Source organism: Urocitellus parryii, chromosome 11 (genome assembly GCF_045843805.1).
Source record: "Urocitellus parryii isolate mUroPar1 chromosome 11, mUroPar1.hap1, whole genome shotgun sequence".
Lineage (NCBI taxonomy): Eukaryota > Metazoa > Chordata > Mammalia > Rodentia > Sciuridae > Urocitellus > Urocitellus parryii.
Genome location: NC_135541.1, coordinates 34,386,394 through 34,407,902, shown reverse-complemented (window position 1 = coordinate 34,407,902; position 21,509 = coordinate 34,386,394). Strand labels below are relative to the sequence as shown.

General features: G+C 36.6%; 1 protein-coding gene across 1 annotated transcript in view; it reads left to right on the top strand.

The window, feature by feature from the left end:
* Window positions 1–21,509, top strand: part of Faf1 (Fas associated factor 1) — a 399,930-nt gene that overhangs the window by 53,666 nt on the left and 324,755 nt on the right. The window contains exon 2 of the mRNA XM_077791122.1: window positions 23–91. Coding sequence (XP_077647248.1) covers window positions 23–91 — 69 coding nt within the window. The remainder of the gene's footprint in view (window positions 1–22; window positions 92–21,509) is intronic.

The following is a 21,509-nucleotide window of genomic DNA, read 5'->3' as shown; positions in this document are numbered from 1 at the left end:
TGCTTATTTTCTTGATTTTTAGGCATGTACTGGCATTGAAAACATTGATGAAGCTATTACATTGCTTGAACAAAATAATTGGGACTTAGTGGTAAGTACTTTTAAAATTTTCTGACCTGTATTCAAATTTTATGAATTTTTGCGTGTCTTTACCATTCTTTGTATATGGTTCAGCATACCATACTCCATGACTTATCTGAATAAGTAGAATCTAATTATCATATTTTTACTATGTAGTCATTTTTAGTTCAGTATTAAATTACTAAATTAGTTTGAATTCTTAGATAATTGTGATTTTTTTAAAGTTGTTATCATATTGTATATTTTGTTTCATCTTCCCCTGTAGTGTTTTAGTGGAGATTTCTGGAAGGAATGAAAAGTCAGACTTGCCTGAATGTCTGAGTAACTCTATTTGATGTTTTTCCTTTACTTCTTGGGGTCTCACTAATAATTACTCCACTCTAAATTATTAAAGAAGAGGCTTTCTGCGTGGTTTCCTTATGAACTGCAGGCAGTTTTTTATAGAGGTGGTTTAGTTTAGCCTTTTTTTCTGGAGGCAGGCAGAACTCAAAAGGGAAGGTATATCACACCACCAACTGCAGCGCAAACTAAAAATAAATTGAATTGGAGCATTCAGTACTGTTTACTTTAGGATGACACAAATGTCCCTTTATGCCTTTGAAGGGCTGAAGAAAGTTGAAATTACAATTTTGAAGAACTACTAATTTTCAAAAAATCAAAACTTGAGATGTATATTTACAGATAAATATGTACATATATATTTGTATATTTCATGGACTTACAAAGTTTGTAGTTATTACCTATATGCTTAGTGTGGATCTACCATTATTACTTTTTTACTGAATGTAAAAATTTTTTTCAGATTGTAAAAAGTAATAATGCTCATTGTAATGAAGTGAGAAGATACAAAAAATTTACAGAGAAGAAAATATCACAGGCTGAGCATTCCTAATCCAAAATCCCTATATCTGAAATCCTCCCAAATCTTTTGGAGTAAAACAATATAAAAAGTTTTGAATTTTGGAGCACTTTGTACTTCAGATTTTTCTTTTCTTTTCTGTTTTTTTGGTACTGGGGATTGAACTCAGAGCACTTGACCACTGAGCCACATCCCCAGCCCTATTTTGTATTTTATTTAGAGACAAGGTCTCACTGAGTTTCTTTGCACCTCACCATTGCTGAGACTGACTTGGAACTCATGATCCTCCTGCCTCAGGCTCTGGAACTTTTGGAATTACAGGCATGCACCACTGGGTCTGGCAGACTTCAGATTTTTGATGTGGGGATATTCAAGTATAAAGTTTAGGCAAGTTTTCAAAGATTTGAAATCTGAAAATATTTCTGGTTGTAAGCATTTCAAAATAAGAGATACTTAATCTGAAATTGTATTTAATCTCATTACTCAGATACTTGTTTCACATTTTTGATATGCAAATGAGATTATTTTATAATCTACATTTTTACTTCACAGTACTTCATGAATATTTTTCTGTCTAAATATGACTGTTTCTCATTTAAAAAATTTGCATAGCATTTCATGTTTTGATTGTAGCATAATTACCAACCATTCTTATGCTATCGAACATTTTAAGATTTTTATAATAGTTTGTTATTGTGAACATTTTTTTAGAGAATATTCTTATATGTACATATTGTATATTTAATCTTCATTTTTCTAGAAGGAACTGTATAAATTCAATTCATAATTGAATTTCTAGGTCAACTTATGCATATTTTTAGAATCTTGGATACTTAAAGCCAAATGGACTTCCAGGATGGTTTCACTAATTTAAATTTCTGCCAAATGTGTACATCAAATCATTGCTTCCTTATTTTTTTTGGCTCTTGGGAAAATTTTAAATCATTTGTATATCCTAGTCCCAAATCCGTGCTTTTAACCACTGTACTGTATTCCAACAGAGCATGATATTAGGTGACAGCCTCATGATTTTTTTGTATGGGATGGATGGAAGGGGCAGCAATTTATTTGGAATAATATCCCCTAGCTTCTGTCTTCAGACTCCTTTAACATTAGCATGTGCATTACTTGATTTAGTTTATATATTTTGCAAGTGTTTTTGAGGAGACTGATGAAAATTATTTGGGAGGTTAAAAAGCCCATCAAGTCATTCTTGCATGATAATAATGGGATAGATAAATGATATAGAAAAAGACAATTGTAGGCTGGGATAACTCTTTGATGTGGGAATTGTCATTTGGGGGAGTAGTTCTTTCTTATCTCTTTCCTGTTGATCTGCGTTTTGAAGGTTTTGATTTTACATCATAGTGGGCCAAGCAAAAACCTCAGACTATCTTTCAGAACTTTTTACTTTGGCTTTCTTTCAAAATGCACCTCCTAGTTGACTTTCCTCTGCATATATCCACTTTTATTAACAGTAAAGCTTTGCTGTACTTTTTAATTGTCTTGCTTTATAAATTTTCTTATTTGTCCTGTTTTCATTTCATATTGACTGTGAATATTTTCTCAACCCAGTCTATCTAGAGTCTTGAAAAGGAGAATTTTCCCAGACATTGTTGAATAATTGAATGGTAAGGTTTTCTCCAGTTATTTTTGAGTTACTTGATTTTGGAAAATATTATCAAATAGCACTTGGGGTTAAAAACATTAGAGTGATTTATTTTTAAGTACTTGTCCCAATCTAAGATAAAAATGAAACAAATTAGCATGTGCATTTTGAATTGTTACTGAATTTCTAGTCCTCAAAGATAATTTTATACTTATAGAATCTTATAGTAAATTCATATACCTGAGAGCTAAAACCAAGGAAAAGTATCATGCATATAACCTGTTCCACATCAAAATTCATTGATGTGCCTTGAGACATTTTCATTCTACCAATTTTTACTTTTCATTAAACATATCTTAATGATTATCCTAAAATTCCATAGAACACTTTCTTCCACTACCCTGTTCAGGATGTGGCTATTGAAGTCCTCAAATGTGCACCGCTTTCCTGTTTTATACAGTGTTAAGAACACCTGCAGTTTTATGAATGAATAGCCTAACCAGTGAAATAATAAGTCTCTGTCCTCATCAGAAAGCAGCCAAGCATTGAACACTGCCCTTCATCAATGGCCTTCAGACACTGGCTTATATTTACACAGATGCTGGCTATGACAAAGAGAAGTTGCTGTGAAAGAATATTTTATCATATCAATTTTTCTTCCTTTGCTGCAGCCTTCTTTGTTTCCCTCACCCCTTTCTTATGGCCCTAAGGAACCATATCCCATTATTACAGAATTATTCAGTTTCTCAGGTTTTAACCTGGCAGACATCCTACCTTCTACTGTTTCTCCTTTACTTGAGGCCTACTTTTGCTAAACATCATGTCAGCTGATTATTTCCTTTAATTTTCACAGCAGTTCTAAAAGATGGGGAGGTGATAAGTATTAGCTTATTTTTACAGATAAGAAACTGAGGCCCAGCAAAAGTTAACTAAGATAGCCATGCTCAAGTAGCTGTTAAGAGATTGTTGAACCCAGGTCATGCAGTCCATAAGGAATTTTCATAGCTTTAAAATAACAGTTGAAGATTATTTAAAACATTATAAATTTTTTTCTATCCAGTGTGAACTATTTTATTCCACCTACCACTCACAACTAATTTCACATTGTTAGGTTAAAGGGGTTTTGCTATAGTCACATGATGTTGCTTTATACTAAGTATTTTTTTTTTTTTTTTTTGATACCAGGGATTGAACTCAGGGGCACTTGACCACTGAGCCCTATTTTGTATTTGATTTAGAGACAGAGTCTCATCATTGCTGAGGCTGGCTTTGAATCCAGATCCTCCTGTCTAAGCCTCCTGAGCCATTGGGATTACAGGTGTGGGCCACCATGTCTGTCCTCTTAAGCATATTTGTTTTGTTTTCAAATCAAGTCTTAAGATTACAGATGAAAGGCATTGTGTTTCTTACTAATTTTGTCTTTGGTAGTTGCTTAATAAATGCTTGTTTGATTGATTTTGTTATTAGCAAGCTTAGTTTTAGGTCTGTTCCTTCTCCATCATTTGGATATTTGAAACTATTTGCTGTTAAGACTTTTGACTCTTACTGATTTCACTTTTCTTTATCTCGAAAACAAGTTTGAGGGAAAGGTGATGAGGGTTAACCTAGCCACAGAATTGAAAAATAGGATAGGGTAGGGTTGGTTTCAGTATCTTACTAACAAAAGTTTAGATTGTGGCATTTTTGAGAAAGTATTTTTCACAAATATTCGTTTGCAGTTTTTTCCAAGCAGCGCATTAAAATTTCTTTTCCTTTTTATTTTTGCTTATATCATTCTACCATAAGGAAAGCTTATTATATAACCTAACCTATTTGAAAGTTTTCCTTAGTTCTGCTTCTCAGGAGAAACCTCCAGGATAATAAAAGATTACTGCTATTTAAAGTATTATTTAGTGGATATGAAAGAATCATTTTATAGTTTTCAGAGGAAACCCCAAGTTGTTATAAACATGAAATTCTCATGTTTATACCTAATATGTATTAAATATGTAATATGTAATACCCAATACGTATTAAACTCATATTGGGTCACGTTATCAATTGAAACTGAGGTGTATAAATTTTCTCTTGACTGCAACTTGACTATCTCTTTATTTTCACATTGGATTTTGTACCACTCTCCTTTTAAATGTAATCTAGTTTTATAATTATCTTATTACATGAATTAAACATCTCTGTCCTCTTTTTAAAAAATTCTTTTTAGTTGTCAGTGGACCTTTATTATTTATTTATATGTGGTGCTGAGAATCGAACCCAGTGCCTCACACTGAGGTTCTACCACTGAGCCACAACCCCAGCCCCCCACCATTTATAAAACCTTTATTAAATGCATGTTCAGAGGTTTTTTTTTTAAGAGAGAGAGAGAGAGAGAGAGAGAGAGAGAGAGAGAGAGAGAATATGAGAATATGAATGAATCTCAATATTCATTTTTTAGTTTTTTGGGGGGGACACAACATCTCTGTTTGTATGTGGTGCTGAGGATCAACCCGGGTCACACGCATGCCAGGCAAGCGCGCCACCACTTGAGCCACATCCCCAGCCCTGTTCAGAGGTTTTAAGACCTAATAAAAATGTGGTGTGTTAATCACCTAGCAGGAAATGATGTGGTTAAATCAGAGTTAAATGCAATTTGGAAACATGTGGCAAATATTGTGAGCTTTTCATGCCCATGGATTATGCATCTCTGTGTATCCATTGACCCTTGGGTGATATTTGGGGGAAAAATTGCTTCTGTGCTGAATGTTCAGATGCTTTTTTCCCTAGTCATATTTCCTAAACATTGTAGTGTAACATCTATTTACATATTCTTTTACATAGTATGTATTAGATATTTTAAGTAATCTAGAGATTATTAAAACACATGGGAGAATGTGCATTGGTTATATGCAAATACTGTGTCCTTGTGTATAAGGTACTTGAGGATTTGCCCATTTTGGTATCCTTGGGGTGGGAGTAAGGTACTAATTAACTAAAGATACCAGGGGACAATTGTATTTACTTTTGTTTTTAATTCTAGTACTACTTATTTAAACTGTTTTAGAATATAGCTAAACTACTTAAATGAAATAGTAGGATTTCAGTTCACTGTTGGGAAACTAAAGATTTTATCTTGGTTCTGAAAGAAGTAGATATGCTATTTAGTTGATTATTAAAAAGAAAAGTTTAAAAAATAATTTGTTTTTAAACTTGTTCTAATCAATCAGATGCACCTGATACTTGTTTTTAAATTTTGCTGACCTACAAGTTAGCTTGATTTTAAAAGTGGGTTTATTTTAAACAAGTTGCCCCATGATATTTAACTAGTTTATTTCCATTATGGGAAATGGTTTAAAAAATATCGATGTAGCAAAGTCAGTCATTTAGCACACCTGTAAATGTGATGACTTGGTAGTTCTTGATGGTTTTAAGGATCAACTGGCATAAGTCAAGTATGCTTGGAAAATAACAAAATAAAATAAAATATGGCAGTTTAAATTCCTGTTCATAATTCTTTATATTTTAGTTGCCAGATTAAAAAAAATGCTATTTAGTGGTAATATAATTTGTTAAAAATTTTACTCACAGTTCTGTAGTTAAGTAAAATGTTAATATACAAGATACACAATGATATTCATATAAAGTTTATATATTTCCTACTGATAGCTTCCCAGGTTCTCATTTTTCATCATTTAACTATTTTGGGATTTTATTTGGTTTGTATTTAATTTGATGTTTTAGTTTTTTTTTAATTTAGATGTACAATTGAGCATGTACTCAATTTTTCTTAAACACATACTTACTATATTTTATTAAAAAAAGAAAGGCTTAAGCTGGGCGTGGTGGCATACTCCTGTAATTCCAGTGGCTTGGGAGTCTGAGGCAGGAGGATGGAGAGTTCAAAGCCAGCCTCAGCAAAAGCAAGGCATTAAGGAACTCAGTGAAACCCTATCTCTAAATAAAAATGCAAAATAGGGCTGGGGATGTGGCTTAGTGGTTGAGTGCCCCCGAGTCCAATCCTGGGTACTCTCCCTGCAAAAGAAAGCATGTAAAAAAAAAAAAGAAAGGCTTAAAATTTCTGTACATGGTAAATAATAGTAAATAGTCCCTTAGTTCTTTAGATACTTAGGTACTATAAGTGAACTATTTGTCTATATATACTTTAGTTACAAGGAACTAAATTGTAGGCTTCTTTATTTGTTTATTTTTTCGTACCGGGGAGTGAACCCAGGAGAACTTAACCACTGAGCCACATCTCCATCTCTTTTTAATATTTCATTTAGAGACAGGATCTCACGGGTTGCTTAGGGCCTCCCTAAATTGCCGAGGCTGGCTTTGAACCCGAGATCCTCCTGCCTCAGGCTCCCGAGCTGCTGGGATTAATAGGCTTGCACTAGCAAGCCCAGTTTATTATTATTTTTTAATGTATGTGATACGGGAGATTGAATTCAGGGCCTCACACATACTCAGAAAGTGCTCTACCACTGAACTATATCCCTAGCTTGAGTTTTTTGAATATCTGTGTTACTGAGTTTCCTCCTTAGCTTAACATTGAAAGCCTGCCCTTTAACCCTGTTTCTTTATTGTGAATGATGAATTATGTATGACTTTGTAATCTAATGAAATTAGTCTATAATCTGAAATAAGAGAATGTGTATTTCTGCCTCCAGACTTTGGCTTTTATGGTTCTCTTTTGGATTTTTTCCCCCTATTTCTTATTGACCATCCAAAGTTTGTACTTCTTTTAAGGCTCACATGAAGTCTTAATCCTTTTGTTCCCGGATAACCTTTGTTAGTAAACTTTCCATCACTATGACAAATACTAGAGGCAATCAACTTATAAAGAAAAAAGATTTACTTTGGTTCACAGTTTTGGAGGAAGGTTTTAGTCCATGATTAGTTGGCCCCATTGCTTTGGGCCTGTGGTGAGACAACATCTCACGGCAGAAGTGCAAGGGGGAAGTACACCTGCCCACCTCTTGATCAGTATACTAAAGAGAAAGAAAGATGAAGGGGTGGGGCTTCATTGTCCTCTTAAAAACGGCATGCCCCAAGTGACTTGAAGATTTCCCACTAGACCCCACCTTTTAAGGTTTCACCACCTCCCCAGTAATGCTAAGCTGGACCAAGCCTTTATAATACATGGGCCTTTTGGAGATGTTCCAGATCCAAACTATAGCACAGCCTCTTTTCTCATTAGGTATACATGTCTCTGAGATTTTGTGTTCCTTATTGTGCCAGTAGTCTTCAATACTTAGTGTTTTCTATCTTGTTCCTTGAACTGTTACAACACCCTGTACACCCCCCCCCACACATGCACACACACTACATTTAAGCAAAATGTGTGTTGATAGAATTTAAATAATTTGCCACTAAGATGTATAAGAAGGGTTTTTTAAAAATTTGTTTTAGAAAGGGTTTTTTGATAAGCTTATACTGATTCATCCATATCTGTATTTGGTGTATGGTGGATTTAATCCAGTGGCGCTTTACCACCGAGCTACATCCCATACCTTTTCTATTTTTTTTTTTGTTTTGTAGATGGATAGCATGCCTTTATTTTATTTGTTTATTTTTATGTGATGCTGAGGATCAAACCTGGTGCCTTACATATACTAGGCAAGCGCTTTGACATACACTAGGCAAGCGCTTTGACATACACTAGGCAAGCGCTTTGCTACTGAACTATAGCCCCAGCCCCACTTTTTACTTTTTGAGACAGGGTTTCACTAAATTGCTTAGGGTCCCACTAAGTTGCTGAGGTTGGCCTTGAACTTGCAATCTGCTAGTCTCAGCCTCTCTGGGATCTGGAATTACAGCCATGTGTCACCATGACTGGCTATTATGATTGATAGTTTTATCCTTCTAGCATTTTAAAATTATTACATTCTTCATTTCTAACATGATTTTTTGAGAGAAATTTGTTGTAATTTTTAAATTTTCCCTCTGTATAGCATGTCTTTTCTTCCCTCTGTCTTCCTACAACATTTCTCATTATGTTTGATTTTCAGCAGTATGAATCTGAATATAATATGTAACCACCAATTGGTTTTGAAAAATCATGGTAGTTATTTTTTTCCTGCATTTTTCTTTGTCTGTTCTAAGATTCTGACTATGTATATATTAAATAATTTGATTTTCTCCTATAACTGTTGGATGCTGTAAATTTCTTCCCTCATGTATTTTACCCTATGTGTTTCAGCTTGAGTAAGTAATTTCTATAGACCTAATTTCAAGTTCACTGATTCTTCCTTGATTTTCTCAATTCTAATGAATCTGCTGAAAGATGTTCTTCATCTATTTTAATGTGTCTTTTATTTCAACATAGTTTCTCTCTGTTGTAATTACCCATCTAGTCTTCTCTGTTGTGAATTTTTTCTTCTAGAACCATTAACATATTAATCATATGAGCTGAGATTTAGTTAGTTCTAAGAGCAGATCCCATGTCAGTCTATTTGTGAAGCTAGCTTGTCTTTTGAAAATGCTTTTTTTTTCCTCCCCCTAGCCTTTAGGTATGCTTTGTGCTTTAGTTAGTTTAGCTTTTGGGTTGCTGTGACCAAAATACCTGACAAGATCAATTTAAAGGAGGGAAAAGTTTATCTGGGGCTCACAGTTTTGGACATGAGATGGCTAACTCCATTACTCCAGGCCCAAGGTGAGGTACACACACACAAACACACATTATTCTCTCTCTCTCTCTCTCTCTCTCTCTCTCTCTCTCTCTCTCTCTCTCTCTCATACACACACACATACACACACACACACACGCACATACACACTACATTTAAGCAAAATGTGAGTTGATAGAATTTAAATAATTTGCCACTAAGGTGTATAAGTGTCATGCTTTCCTTTGAAATCTTCGTGAAAGCCTCATGGCAGAAGGGCACTGCAGAGGTAAGCTTTTACCCTCATGGCAACGAAAAATCAATGAGAGAAGAAAGTGGGGGTGCCAGAAGGACAGGGGTGGGGTGGGAGAAGGAGACACAGGAAAGATGTACCCCCAGTGATCCATCTCCTCCACTCCTCCAGCCATGCCCCACCTACCTACAGTTACCAGTGACTCAGTCTATTCAAAGTAAGATGAACTGGTTAGGTTACAGCTCTCATAATCCAAACATTTTCCTCTAAATATTCCTGCATTAACAGGAGCTTTTGGGTGATACCTCATATCCAAGTCATAGCATTCCAACCTTGGCCCCCCAAATGTGTCCATCTTATAGTGCAAAATGCATTTAGTTTTATCTTCAAAGGTAGTATTAGTAATTAGTAATTAGTAGTCTTAATTATTTTAGCATTGTCCAAGTCTGAAGTCTCCTCTGAGCCTCAAGAGAAACTTGATTATGAGCCATTGTAAAAATCCAGAAAGCAAGTTACCTTTATTCAATCAATAGACAGTGGACAGAGTAAACATTTCCATTACAAAAAGGAGGCAGGCATAGGGCACAGAAAGGAAGGGATGGGGCCAAAGAAAGACCAAAACCTGGCCAGGAAAACAGATCATATAACCCCACCAGTAACTTCTCACACAGCATCTAGGACACTTGGCTTTGGGCAGCCCTGTCCCTTTGGCCTTGTCAATAGTAGTGCATTTGGACTCTTTTTTAGCCTGGCTTTCTCTGCAGATAGCAGCTTCTCTCCACAGACAGTCCATGTTACTGGCATGTCTTAATTCTTGGGGTCTTCCTTCCAGCTTCTGTTTCACCTTCACAGCTTCACACATCATCCTACAAGGGCAGCCCCCAGGGTCTCCCACCCTTCTACACTGAACCTGGCCTCCCATGCCTTCCTTTGAAATCTTTGTGGAAGCCTCCAAGATCCACTAACTCTTGCAGCTTGTATTCTAGAACCAGCACCATTTGTATCATGTGGAGGTTTGCTGCCATCATGGGCAAAGCTTGGGCCTTAGGAAAACACACCAGTAGAAACTTCTGAGTACCCAGGACTCAGCAAGGTGAAACAACTTCCTGGGCCCCCTTTGTGAGCAGGGTGCCCCCATAATCTCTTGTGAAGAATTTTTACTTCTGTATCCTGGAGTCTGAACTGCATGTGGTTTTGTAAATTCTCTCCAGGCATCTTATCCCTGTTGTCTCTGTGCAAAGTCTTCACATCTCTTATGGGCTGTGATCTCTTCAACAAGCACACTCTTCTTGGCCCCAGGTTTACATGCACTTTTCCAGCCAATCTGCAAGTTTTTAAAATCCTTTAGATCTGTTTTCACCTCCTGATTTACCATTGAGTCACACTGACAGCCCATGTAATAACTTTCTTTATGTTGAGATATTAGTGTGAGAATTTGAATTAATCCAATTTTGAGTTTGTTTTGAGATTTATTTATCCCTTGGCTATGTTCAATGTGCCAAAGCCTTCAAATTCTTTTAGTGATACCTCGTATTTAGGGTGTTGACTGGTTTGCTTGCACACAGTCACAAACAGTGTGTATGTGTATACATACATGTGTCAAAACAAAACAAAACAAAACAAAACAAAACAAAACAAAAAACAAAAACAAAAACCTTTGCTCCACTCTCAGCTTTTGGTTTTAAAGCTATTTCAGAGAGAGTGTGTGTCTCCTGTGAGTTACTTGTTACTCTGCTATCTAGCCTCCTCATCGGGCCTGCAGACTACTGTGGTCTTGATAATATACCTTGGTGTTTGGCAGGCATGGTTCTTTGGTCTTGGGTTTATGGCCTTTCAAAAGTCCCTGTTTTTCTTCAGTAAAATTTCTGAGCTAGCTTATTTTCCTGTCCTCCTTCCTGTGGTAAAGAATTTCTCTCCCTCTTTCTCTTCTAGAAATGTAAGAAAACATAAATCTGGAGAATCACAAATTTATGGTCAGTGAGACAATGTCTCAAAATAAAAAAAATTAAAAAGGTCTGGGGATGTAGCTCAATTGTGAGCACCTCTAGGTTAAATTCCTAGCAAGTACCACAACAAACAAACAAAACCCCCCATGAATCTATAAAGATACTCTCAATACTCCCCAGTGTCCTAAAGATGACAGTGTTTATTGACCTTATCCTCTTAGGTTGAGGCTTCTTTAGTAAGGGAGATAGAAAAGTCCTGGTAATGTTTTTGTTTCTTACAAAGTGTCTGCTACTATTCTTTCCTTGTTTTACATCTGAGTGGAGCTTTCTCAACTGTTCCAGTTTTTTCTTTGGGGGTGGGTAGGTGGGGAGAGTAGTTCCTGGAGTTCATGGAGAAAAACCTTGCAAGAACTTGAGGCCACCCTGTATTTACCTTCATCCTATCTCACAAATGTACTGTTAGTTTCCATTAATTTGTCTGATGCCCTGCTGGCACTCTTAACCCTGCGAAACCAAGGCTTCTGTCTTGTCTTTCTGTGGGCATCTGCCTCTTTGATTTTGGGTCATTTGTGTGTCCTGTGACTCTAGCATTCCAGCAGATTCAGGAAAAGTTATGAACTAACTGGAATCACTGATAATCTCTCTCTTCCCAGCCTCCTTTCATATCCCTCTCCTACTTTGTGTTGTATGATGTGAGGCAGTAGTCTTTTAAGTCCTAGCCTAATAACCTAGTCATTATTAAAAAAAAAAAAACCTTTAATTTTAATTTGTATTATTTCTTTACCCAAATACATGTTTAGTTTTAAAATTTCTAGATTCAAGGTATTTTATATTTTCTTGTTTTTGTTTCTAACTTCTACTTATGTTGCATTGTGAGAGTGTTATTTGTAGCATTTCCACTTTGTGAAACTTATATTTCTTTTTGAGGAACACATGATTATTCTTACATGATTTTTTTAATCCTTCTTTCTTAAAAATTGCAGTCCTTACACTTTTCCCGAGTATTTAAATTTATTTTTGTATTGCACTTTGTTTATTGGCAAATATTTATATGTTTTAAAAAATACCCTTTAGGCGCTGTGATACTCATCTGTAATCCCATTGATTTGGGAAGCAAACAGACAAAAAGCCCATCCATGGTCCTTTTATTGAAGTTTTAGTCTTTGGTTGATAGGAAGAAGGACTTCCTCTGATAGATTTCTCAAGAATGGGCTTCCTCTGATAGATTTCTCAAGAAATGGTTGATTAGTGCAGAAATCTTGTATGTTAGAATCTTTTTCTTTTTTCCTGATATTTGAAGAACACCTTGCCTGCATATAAAATCTTTGGGTCATATTTTCTTTCATTAAGTTTTAAAAACTGCTATTCCCTTTTAAATATATTATTGCTAGTCTTTTGCTTTTTCCTTTCTAATTTATTTGATCTTTGCCTGGCTATCTTAAGGATTTTGTTTATATGTTCAAAATTTAATAGTCTTAACTAGAATATGTCACAGAATTGATTGTTCTGTATTAATTTTCTAAAGGTGTACAGTGAATCATTTAGTATAGAATCTTTTTTGTTTTATTATTTCTGCCAATTTTTCCTGGATTGTAGTTTTAAATTTCAGTTCATTTCCTTACTTTGTATTTCTCCATCAGGAACTTGATAGGATTAACTTCTTTATTTTCCATTTCCATTGCTTCTGATTTTTTTCACTTTTTTCATTTTCATTTTCTTTAGTTTTTTTTTTCTTTCAATGTCTTCTGTTAAATTTTTGTTTATTTTTTCTTGCGGGGGGGCATCTTCTGATTTATTTTTTATTTCTAAGATTTTTTTTTCTTTTTCCTGAGTACCATCAAGTTTTTCCTTTCTCCGTTTTTGGTGTTGCTGCTGTTGACTGTGATTTTTGATTCAGTTTCCTTTTACATATCCTCAAATTCTTAAGTATGTTCAACTTTGTTTAGAGCATTGATTTTACAGTTGTTTTCTGCTTCCTGGCTGTTTTTTTGGAGGGAATTTCTCTTAGTAGATGTGTTTGTAATTTTGTTTCCTGAATTTTTGCAAAAGATTTATAGATCTGTTGATATAGGCATGTGCCTGCATGTTTATGTCTGTGTACTTATGTTCATTTTTTGTTGTAATAGTATGATTTATATGATTTTTATTTAATAGTTCCCTCTTCTGTCAGTTTAGCAAAGTTTAAATAATTGACCCTATTTTTTAGTTTGTTTTACTGTTTGCAGGGGTAAGAAATAATTAAGTATTCTGATTCTGTAGTTCTCTTATAAAACCTTTAAGTTTATCATTTTGCTTCTTTTTCTCTTTACCATTCATTAATGGAGGCTTCTCACTTCTTTTTTGCATTTTTTCGTTCTGTAGAGGTATAACTTTTAGTCTGTTTGAACTTTAAGCCATGCCTGTCCCTTGAAATTGTGTGTTTGTTTCTTGCAGTCCATTTCCTGTAGTCTTTGTTCTGATCTGGGCTTACACTATTTTAGTGTCTTCAGATAGGTTACACTTAGATTCTCAGGTAGTTTTGAAGCAACTTGAATCTCCTTTTAGCCTCCCATTTCTGTCTTCCCCTCAATTTTTCTGGGTCTGTCTTTTTAGAATGGGATGGAGCCAGGAGCTTGAGAAATCATATGTTGGGATTTGGTAATTTGTTTTCCTTTCTCTCTCTTTTTTTAAAAGCATTTCTTAAGATGTCGATGAACCTTTATTCATTTATTTATATGCAGTGCTGAGAATTGAACCCAGTGCCTCACACATGCTAGGGAAGCACTGAGCCACAACCCCATCTCCTATTTTGCCGCAGTCTGGCTGGGCACAATTCAGGAGCCACTTGTCAAAAGAAACAAACTTTATTTTTAAAACTACAAACGCCAAACAAAACAGCTCCTCAGGAAAAACCCTCAGAGCCCAACTGCCACCACCGGCTTCCACAAGCCTCTCCCACACACCAACCCCCACCTCCCCCAATCCTCCTGCTCTTGAGGCCGATTGGCTAGGTCGCGTGGGCGGAGCCAAAGAAGTCCCCCAATGAGCAGTTCCGTAGTCTGAAGGGCAGGGAAACAGCCCAATGAACATGACCCCAGAGGAGCCAATCAGCTAGATGTTGCTGGGGCCACTGTGAGCCAATCATCAGCTGGCAGCTTGAAGGGCAGGGAAACAGCCCAATGAACATGACTGCAGAGGAGCCAATCAGCTAGATGTTGCTGGGGCCACTGTGAGCCAATCATCAGCTGGCAGCTTGAAGGGCAGGGAAACAGCCCAATGAACATCACCGCAGAGGAGCCAATCAGCTAGATGTTGCTGGGGCCACTGTGAGCCAATCATCAGCCGGCAGCTGGAAGTTTGCTGGCAGCTGGAAGTTTGCTGGGGCCCCTTTGGCTGTGGCTCTCAACACTATTTTTTCTCTTTTTATTCACAGTTTGAAGGCTAAACATTCCCTTTATTTAAGTCACTATGAGAGCGTGTTTTTTGTTTAGCTTTGTTTCCCCCTTGTTGTTTGGTATTGTTTTGGATGGTGTAACATTCTGGTTCCGTTCAGTTTATAGACAATCAAATATTAGGTTGAAGAGGTGATGTTTAATATAAGGAATTTTTTATTGTTAAATGAGTAAGTATAAAACTTGAGGAAACTGTATGGTTCCGTTGGACCAACAGAGAGTACCCAAGCAAAAGTCAAACTTGGATTCTTACTTGTTGGAGAAAGTGTAGTTCAGTCTACTGAATAGAAAAGATGGTTTACTAGCTTGGCCAAGTAAGGTTTTGTTTGTATTCACTGGTCAAGCAATTGGCATTTTCTTATGTGCAGGTGGAAGAGCATATAAACAAGTAGTAATGTGGGTGTGCAATGGCTTGCATAGAGTTGGAACCTTCTGGGTACAGGCAGGCTGCATGTAGCAGGTAAGCAACTTGAAGAAGAAGTGGCAGCATAATATGAACCCTCTGGTTACTGGAAGGCTGTGCACAGTGGCTTGGCAGAGGGAGTTAAGAGTGCAGCAAGAGTTAACAGGGCAGGCAGAAGGTCTTTAGGCAGCGGTTTCTATGTTAAGGAGGTTAAGACTTCAAGGTTGCAGAAGGACCATGTTCTGGATCCATGACTGAGGACACTGTCTGACTTGAAAGCTTGCTCTTCTTTCCTCTCTGAAAAACATTAATCTTGCTCTTGGCATACTCTGTTGTAATCTTGATCACAACTTTGTCTCTACCAATCACTGTTACCTCCTTGTAATCATAATTTAGGGCATCCTTTCCTGCCACTATCTTAAAATCTTTTATTGCCATGTCCTGTGTGGGCAAGGGAATGTGTTTTCCTTTGGTGGGATGTGCTGGCAGAGAAATAAAAGCTAAGAAAAATAGTATGGCAAAATGACCACAGAACAGAGAAAGTATTTTCAAAGAAGGGGGCAGAGACTGGCAAAGCTGACCAGATGGGTTCAGCTTCTAATAAAGAAAGGAACCTGCAGTTGCTTTATTTATATTGGAAGACATCAAAGAAAGTCTTTGGAAATTTCTTCACAAAAATAGGAGAGAGGTGGGGGCAGGTAGGCTGCTCAGTTCCTAGCAGGTTATACCCATCTCTGGTGTTGCTTGAGACCTTCAAGCAGAGCGGAGGGAAAGTTCACTTGCATTGGGCCATTTATGCCAGTGGTACTGCCATGGAAAGTTCCCAATGCCAGATCTACCCCCTCCCTGGCTACGATGCTGAAAAAGTCCTCCCTCATGCATTTAATGGATGGCTTCCTGCATTGTCCCCTTTTTTACTTTGCAAATATAAATGATGAGCTGTTATTTCAAGTTCCCAGATTCTTGTTCTGAGAGTACGACAACCTATTATTATGATACAAAGAGAATTATTAGCAAACATATCATTCCAATAATATACCATGCAGAATGTTTCAGTATATTTCCAGGATTAAAGTCATTCAATTCTTGAAGTATTTCACTGGGTAGAGAGATAGGGTCCATAAAATCACTTTTCCTTTTTTGAATATCCTGGACTCCATAAGATCGAGGCTATTTTTATTGCCATGCCAAATACCCATTAGGTGATTTTTAACCTTTTCCCAATCCCATTGGGAAGCAGCTTTATATTTGGCTGCAGTGACACATACATATTTATAGTCAGCATGGCATTTAAGCCTTTCCTTAAACTTGAGAGCAGAAAGCTCATTACCAATATTTATGACAGTTGCTTCTAAGGCATTCAATTTAGTTTCAATGTTTTCATCAATATTTATCTGATTATGGAGGTCTTTGGAAGTATTTTGAGCCAAATTACTAAGAAAAATTTGCATGTTGAGTGTTTTGATATGTATAGCCACTGAGGCTGTTATAGTAGAAGCGATGAATGAAATTAAAGCAGCCACTCCCAAGAATTATGAGACCAGGAGCTTGTTTGGCTCTGGTTAACTGAGCATGCATCTGTCGTAAAACTTGAGCACCATCATCAGCATATCATGGTTCTGAAATATTGGCTGGCAGTAAGACAAAGGAGACTTCTGTTAAATCTAGTGATGGAATTACTTAGACTGCATCTTTTACAGGCAACAAGATATTTATCATCTTTTTCTAAACTCTTACATTTTCAGTAATTTAAAGCATAAGGAGATTGAACACAGGCGCACAGGCCGTAGTAGGAGCCCTCTTTGCAATTCCTGCCCACAAAGTTAGGCATAGGACTATCTATATAATTTCGAAAGACTGAGACTGCAGTTAAATGCCAGAGATTTTTTTGGATACCATCTTTACTGAATGTTAGAATATTGTCAACGAAACCTCCAGGGGTCATAGCATCCTTACTCATTTACCTTTTATCAATTCTTAGAGACCAGTCCAAAATATATCCACCATTTCTAGAAACTTTACATTGTATGGGCAAGACAATTGCACATTCCATCCATTTAGGAAAGGTGCCAAATTCTATTGCAGAACGATTAGGACAGTAAGGTATTGGTGGATGTTCTCTAGAAATGACTGGCTTGTTATGAGAAAGTCCTATTTTAATAACTGTTCAGACATATGGCCTTGTGTCCCAGGGGCCAGTGTGATTGGCTGGTCTAGGCCTCTTATATGCTATCTTTTTCCTGAAAGATACCCTTGGAGAACCAGCATGTTTATTATGGGACCTACATATAGGTAGTTGTTCACTGTAACCCATATAATTAAGTCCAGTCACATGGATGGGTGTAATATGAGTATCTGTAAAGCCACCCATCATATGAATATCATTAGTAATACTGGGATGGATTCTCCAGTCCACACTGCTGGGTGTACTAAAGGTGGATCTGGAAAATAGGTCCAATGATTTTTCCCTGGATCCCACTTACCTGACAGCTCAATAGAACTATCATGGCCAAAAAACAAAAACAAAAACAAACCATTGTGGCTGGAGATTTAGTTTCTCCTTGTTGTTGAACTGTCTGTTTAGCCTGTTGTGACAGATTGTTCAGTTGTTTCCATGATGGTAGTTTGGACATTTGGTCTCTCTGGGCCTTTTTTATCCTTTTCATCCTTACTAGTTTTTTCCTCCTGCTGCATGTCAGGGTTGACATCTCTGGATTGATCTTCAGTCATTTGAACCTGGTCATTTGGCTGTAGGTCCTCCATGCCTGATGGCACATTTAGGTATCCAAATAAGATGAAAGGCACCTTATGGGAAAGTACAAGCATAACCTTTATCCAACATAATCACTGGATTTGGTCCTTCCCACTGTCCTATTTAAAAATCTTTCTGCCAAACTAGGCCCAAGAGACCTGTTGCAATGGAAGACGTGTCTCTTGGCAGCAATGCAGTCTTTAGAGTCACAATTTTAAAAATTTAAAATAAAGCATGGTTGAGGTTATTTTGTGTGGTCTTATTTCCCCCTTTTTGTTTTTGTAATTGTTGTTTAATAGATGAATGAGCTTGTTCTACAATGGCTTGACCTTGAGTGTTATAAGGAGTCCCTGTTTTATGATCAATATGAAATTGATGGCAAAGCTGCTGAAAAGAAGAACTGGTGTAAACTGGAGCATTGTCAGTTTTAATCTGTAAAGGATAGCCTAATACTGCAAAAGCAGCTAGGCAACGAGAAATGACATGTTGAGTATTTTTTTTACATGGGCAGTAGGAAAGATAAACCGAGAGTAAGTATGAAGAATAACGTGTTTGCCAAATTGAGGGATGTGAGTTACATCCACTTGCCATAATTGATTTGGTCGTAAACTGTGAGGATTAACCCCAGTTGGTGAAGATGGAATATGTACAACACATTGTGGATACTGGTGAACAATTTGCAAGCTTGTTCCCTAGTAATATGAAATTTTTAATGTAAACTAGACGCATTCTGATGATGTTAAGAATGTGAGGCTTGTGCACAGTCATACAAAGACATTTATTGACAGACAGCAACAAGTTTATCAATCTTATCATTACCTGATGCTAAAGGATCTGGAAGATTAGAATGTGCTCTGATATGGCCAGTGAAACAAGGATGTTGATGCATTTGAATTGTATTTTGTAAAGTATGAAAGAAATGAAATAACTTGTAATGATGTGTTCCCAATAGTTGGTGTCTTGATAATTTTTGCAATTCCAACTGCATATGCACTATCAATCATAAATATTGATTTGCTCATTAGTAAAATGAAGTGAAGCACGAATGAGAACAGGAAGCTCTGAGAGTTGTGCAGAAGTATATGATGTCTGTATTATCTCAGTATGAGCATGGATAAAGAAACCCACTTTTCCTGAATTTTTTGAACAGTAAACACTCTTATAGCTCCAACTGTGGTTGAGCATGTATGATTTGGGGAAAAATAAATGTAGTTACAAGAGCAAACTGTAACCTTATCATGAAGATAGTGACTTTCTATTTGACTAGGAACGTTAGCAAAAGGTATTTGCCAACTATTAGAAGATTGCCAGAGCCAAGTATGCTGTTGAGTAGAAAAAGGAGTAACAGTAATATTAGGCTCTGATCCATCCACTTTTAAGACTCATCTTCATCCTTTAATAACTAACTGAGCAATAAAATCATGGAATGGAGTCAATGACTTTTGAGGAGAATGAGCTAGAATGAAGCCATTCAATAATTCCCAATGACTGCCATATTGCTCCTGTGGACATATGAACAGTGGAAAATATTAATAAATATATAGGCTCTTGTGGATTAATTCTAGTAAGCTGGGCAGTCTTAATGGCAGATTCACTTTTTTTCAAGGCAGTCCTTGCCTCTGCCCTAAGTTGATGAGAAGTTGGAGAAAGATCTCCCTGTAAAATTTGAAATAAAGGACTTAAATCTGCAGTGGATAGCTTCAGACTTGGTCATAAACAGTAAATATCACCTAGTAATTTTTTAAAAAATATATTTTTAGTTGTAGATGGACACAATATCTTTATTTATTTATTCTTATGTGGTGGTGAGGATCGAACCCAGTGGCTCCCATGTGCGTGTGAGGCAGGTGCTCTATCACTGAGCTACAGCCCCAGCCCTCACCTAGTAATTTTTGAAAGGTCATTAAGAGTATGTAAACCATCAACTCTTATTTGTAGGTTTTGTGGATGAATTGTGGGTCCTTTGATTAAATTGACTAAATATTGGAAAAGAGAAGAGTTTTGTATCTTCTCAGATGCTGTGCATAAACCCATTGCAGTAAGTGAAGTTTCTAACTGAGCAAAAAATTTTTTTAAATATTTATTTTTTAGGTGTAGATGGACACAACACAATGTGTTTATTTTTATGTGGTGCTGAGGATTGAACCTGGGTTCCACCCGTGCTAGGTGAGCACTCTACCACTGAGCCACAATTCCAGCACCTGAGCAAAAATTTTTAAGAGTACATCTGAACTAGCATGGGTCAAAAGGATATCATCTATGCAGTGGATTATATATGCATCAGGGAATTGTTCTCATATTGAAGCAATAGCCTGTGCTACAAAATTCTGTCATAATGTGGGACTGTTGATCATTCCTTGAGGTATTACCTTCCAGCAAAATCTCTGTTTCTTTGAAATTTATAGCTGGGATGCTAAAAGCAAATCTCTTACAATCATCTGGATACAGTGGTATAGTGAAAAAAAATCTTTTAAATATATTACTGTTAATTGATAATTAAGAGGATGACTGTAGGGGAAAGAATCCCAGACTGCAAGGCTCCCATTGGTTCCATAGTAGATTAATAGTTCTTAGATCTTATAACAATTGTCATTTGCCAGATTTTTTTTTCTTTACCACAAAAAAAAAAAAATGGAGTATTCTAAGGACTAAGAGTAGGCTCAATATGTCCACTTGAAGCTGTTCTTAGACTAGAATATTGGCTACTTGGAGTTTTCCCCTGTAAGGGGCCATTTCTCAACCCAGACAGGATCATCAGACAGCCAATTAATTTTCTGTGCCATTTTCTGGGCCAGGGGAGAAACCAATGCCACCATTCAAAATTTTGATTGGATGAATTAGATAATTTAAATTGTTTTCGTTGAGAAGACTGAGTCGTAGGTAAAACCCTTTTTGTTGATTTCCTTTTAATCCTTTAGTAGGAATAGATCATTGATTAAACATTTGAAATGACATCATGGATTAGGCACAATTAATAATACTCCTAGGCTACTCAAAATATCTTGTCCCCATAAATTTACTGGCAAAGTATCAAGGACATAAGGTTTAAAAAGTCCTGTTATGCCATCCTTATCTTCCCATCAGAGGTATTGAGCACTTTGAGCAGACTGAGAGATTTGTCCAGTCCCTTCTAGACAGGCAGGTTTGGTATGCAAAGGCCAACCCAGGGCCAAAATCTACTAGATATGACTGAGGCATCTTTCCCTTTGTTGATCACCCACTTGAAAAATTTACAGTTAATTTTAAGATCCAATAGAGGGTGCTCTTGCTTAACTAATTGAGTCCAGTAGGCTTTGTCCAGGGACCTGGAATTCTGAGCTTCCAGGAGTCTGTCTGCCAAATCTTTCCCTGAGAACAGCAAGGCAAGAAAATTATTTCTGCAATTATATCTTTCAGAGAAAGCTGAATAATGGAATTTGTTTGAACCATAATCCTAATTTTCCCATTAAAATTTACATCAAGAATACCCAGTAACACCTGAATTCTTTTTTGAGTAAGGTCGCTTCTTCCTGATATTAAACCTATTGTGTCTGGTGGTAGAGGTCCGTGAATTCCTTCTGTAGGAACTATTTGTGGTTCCCTCTCTGGAGT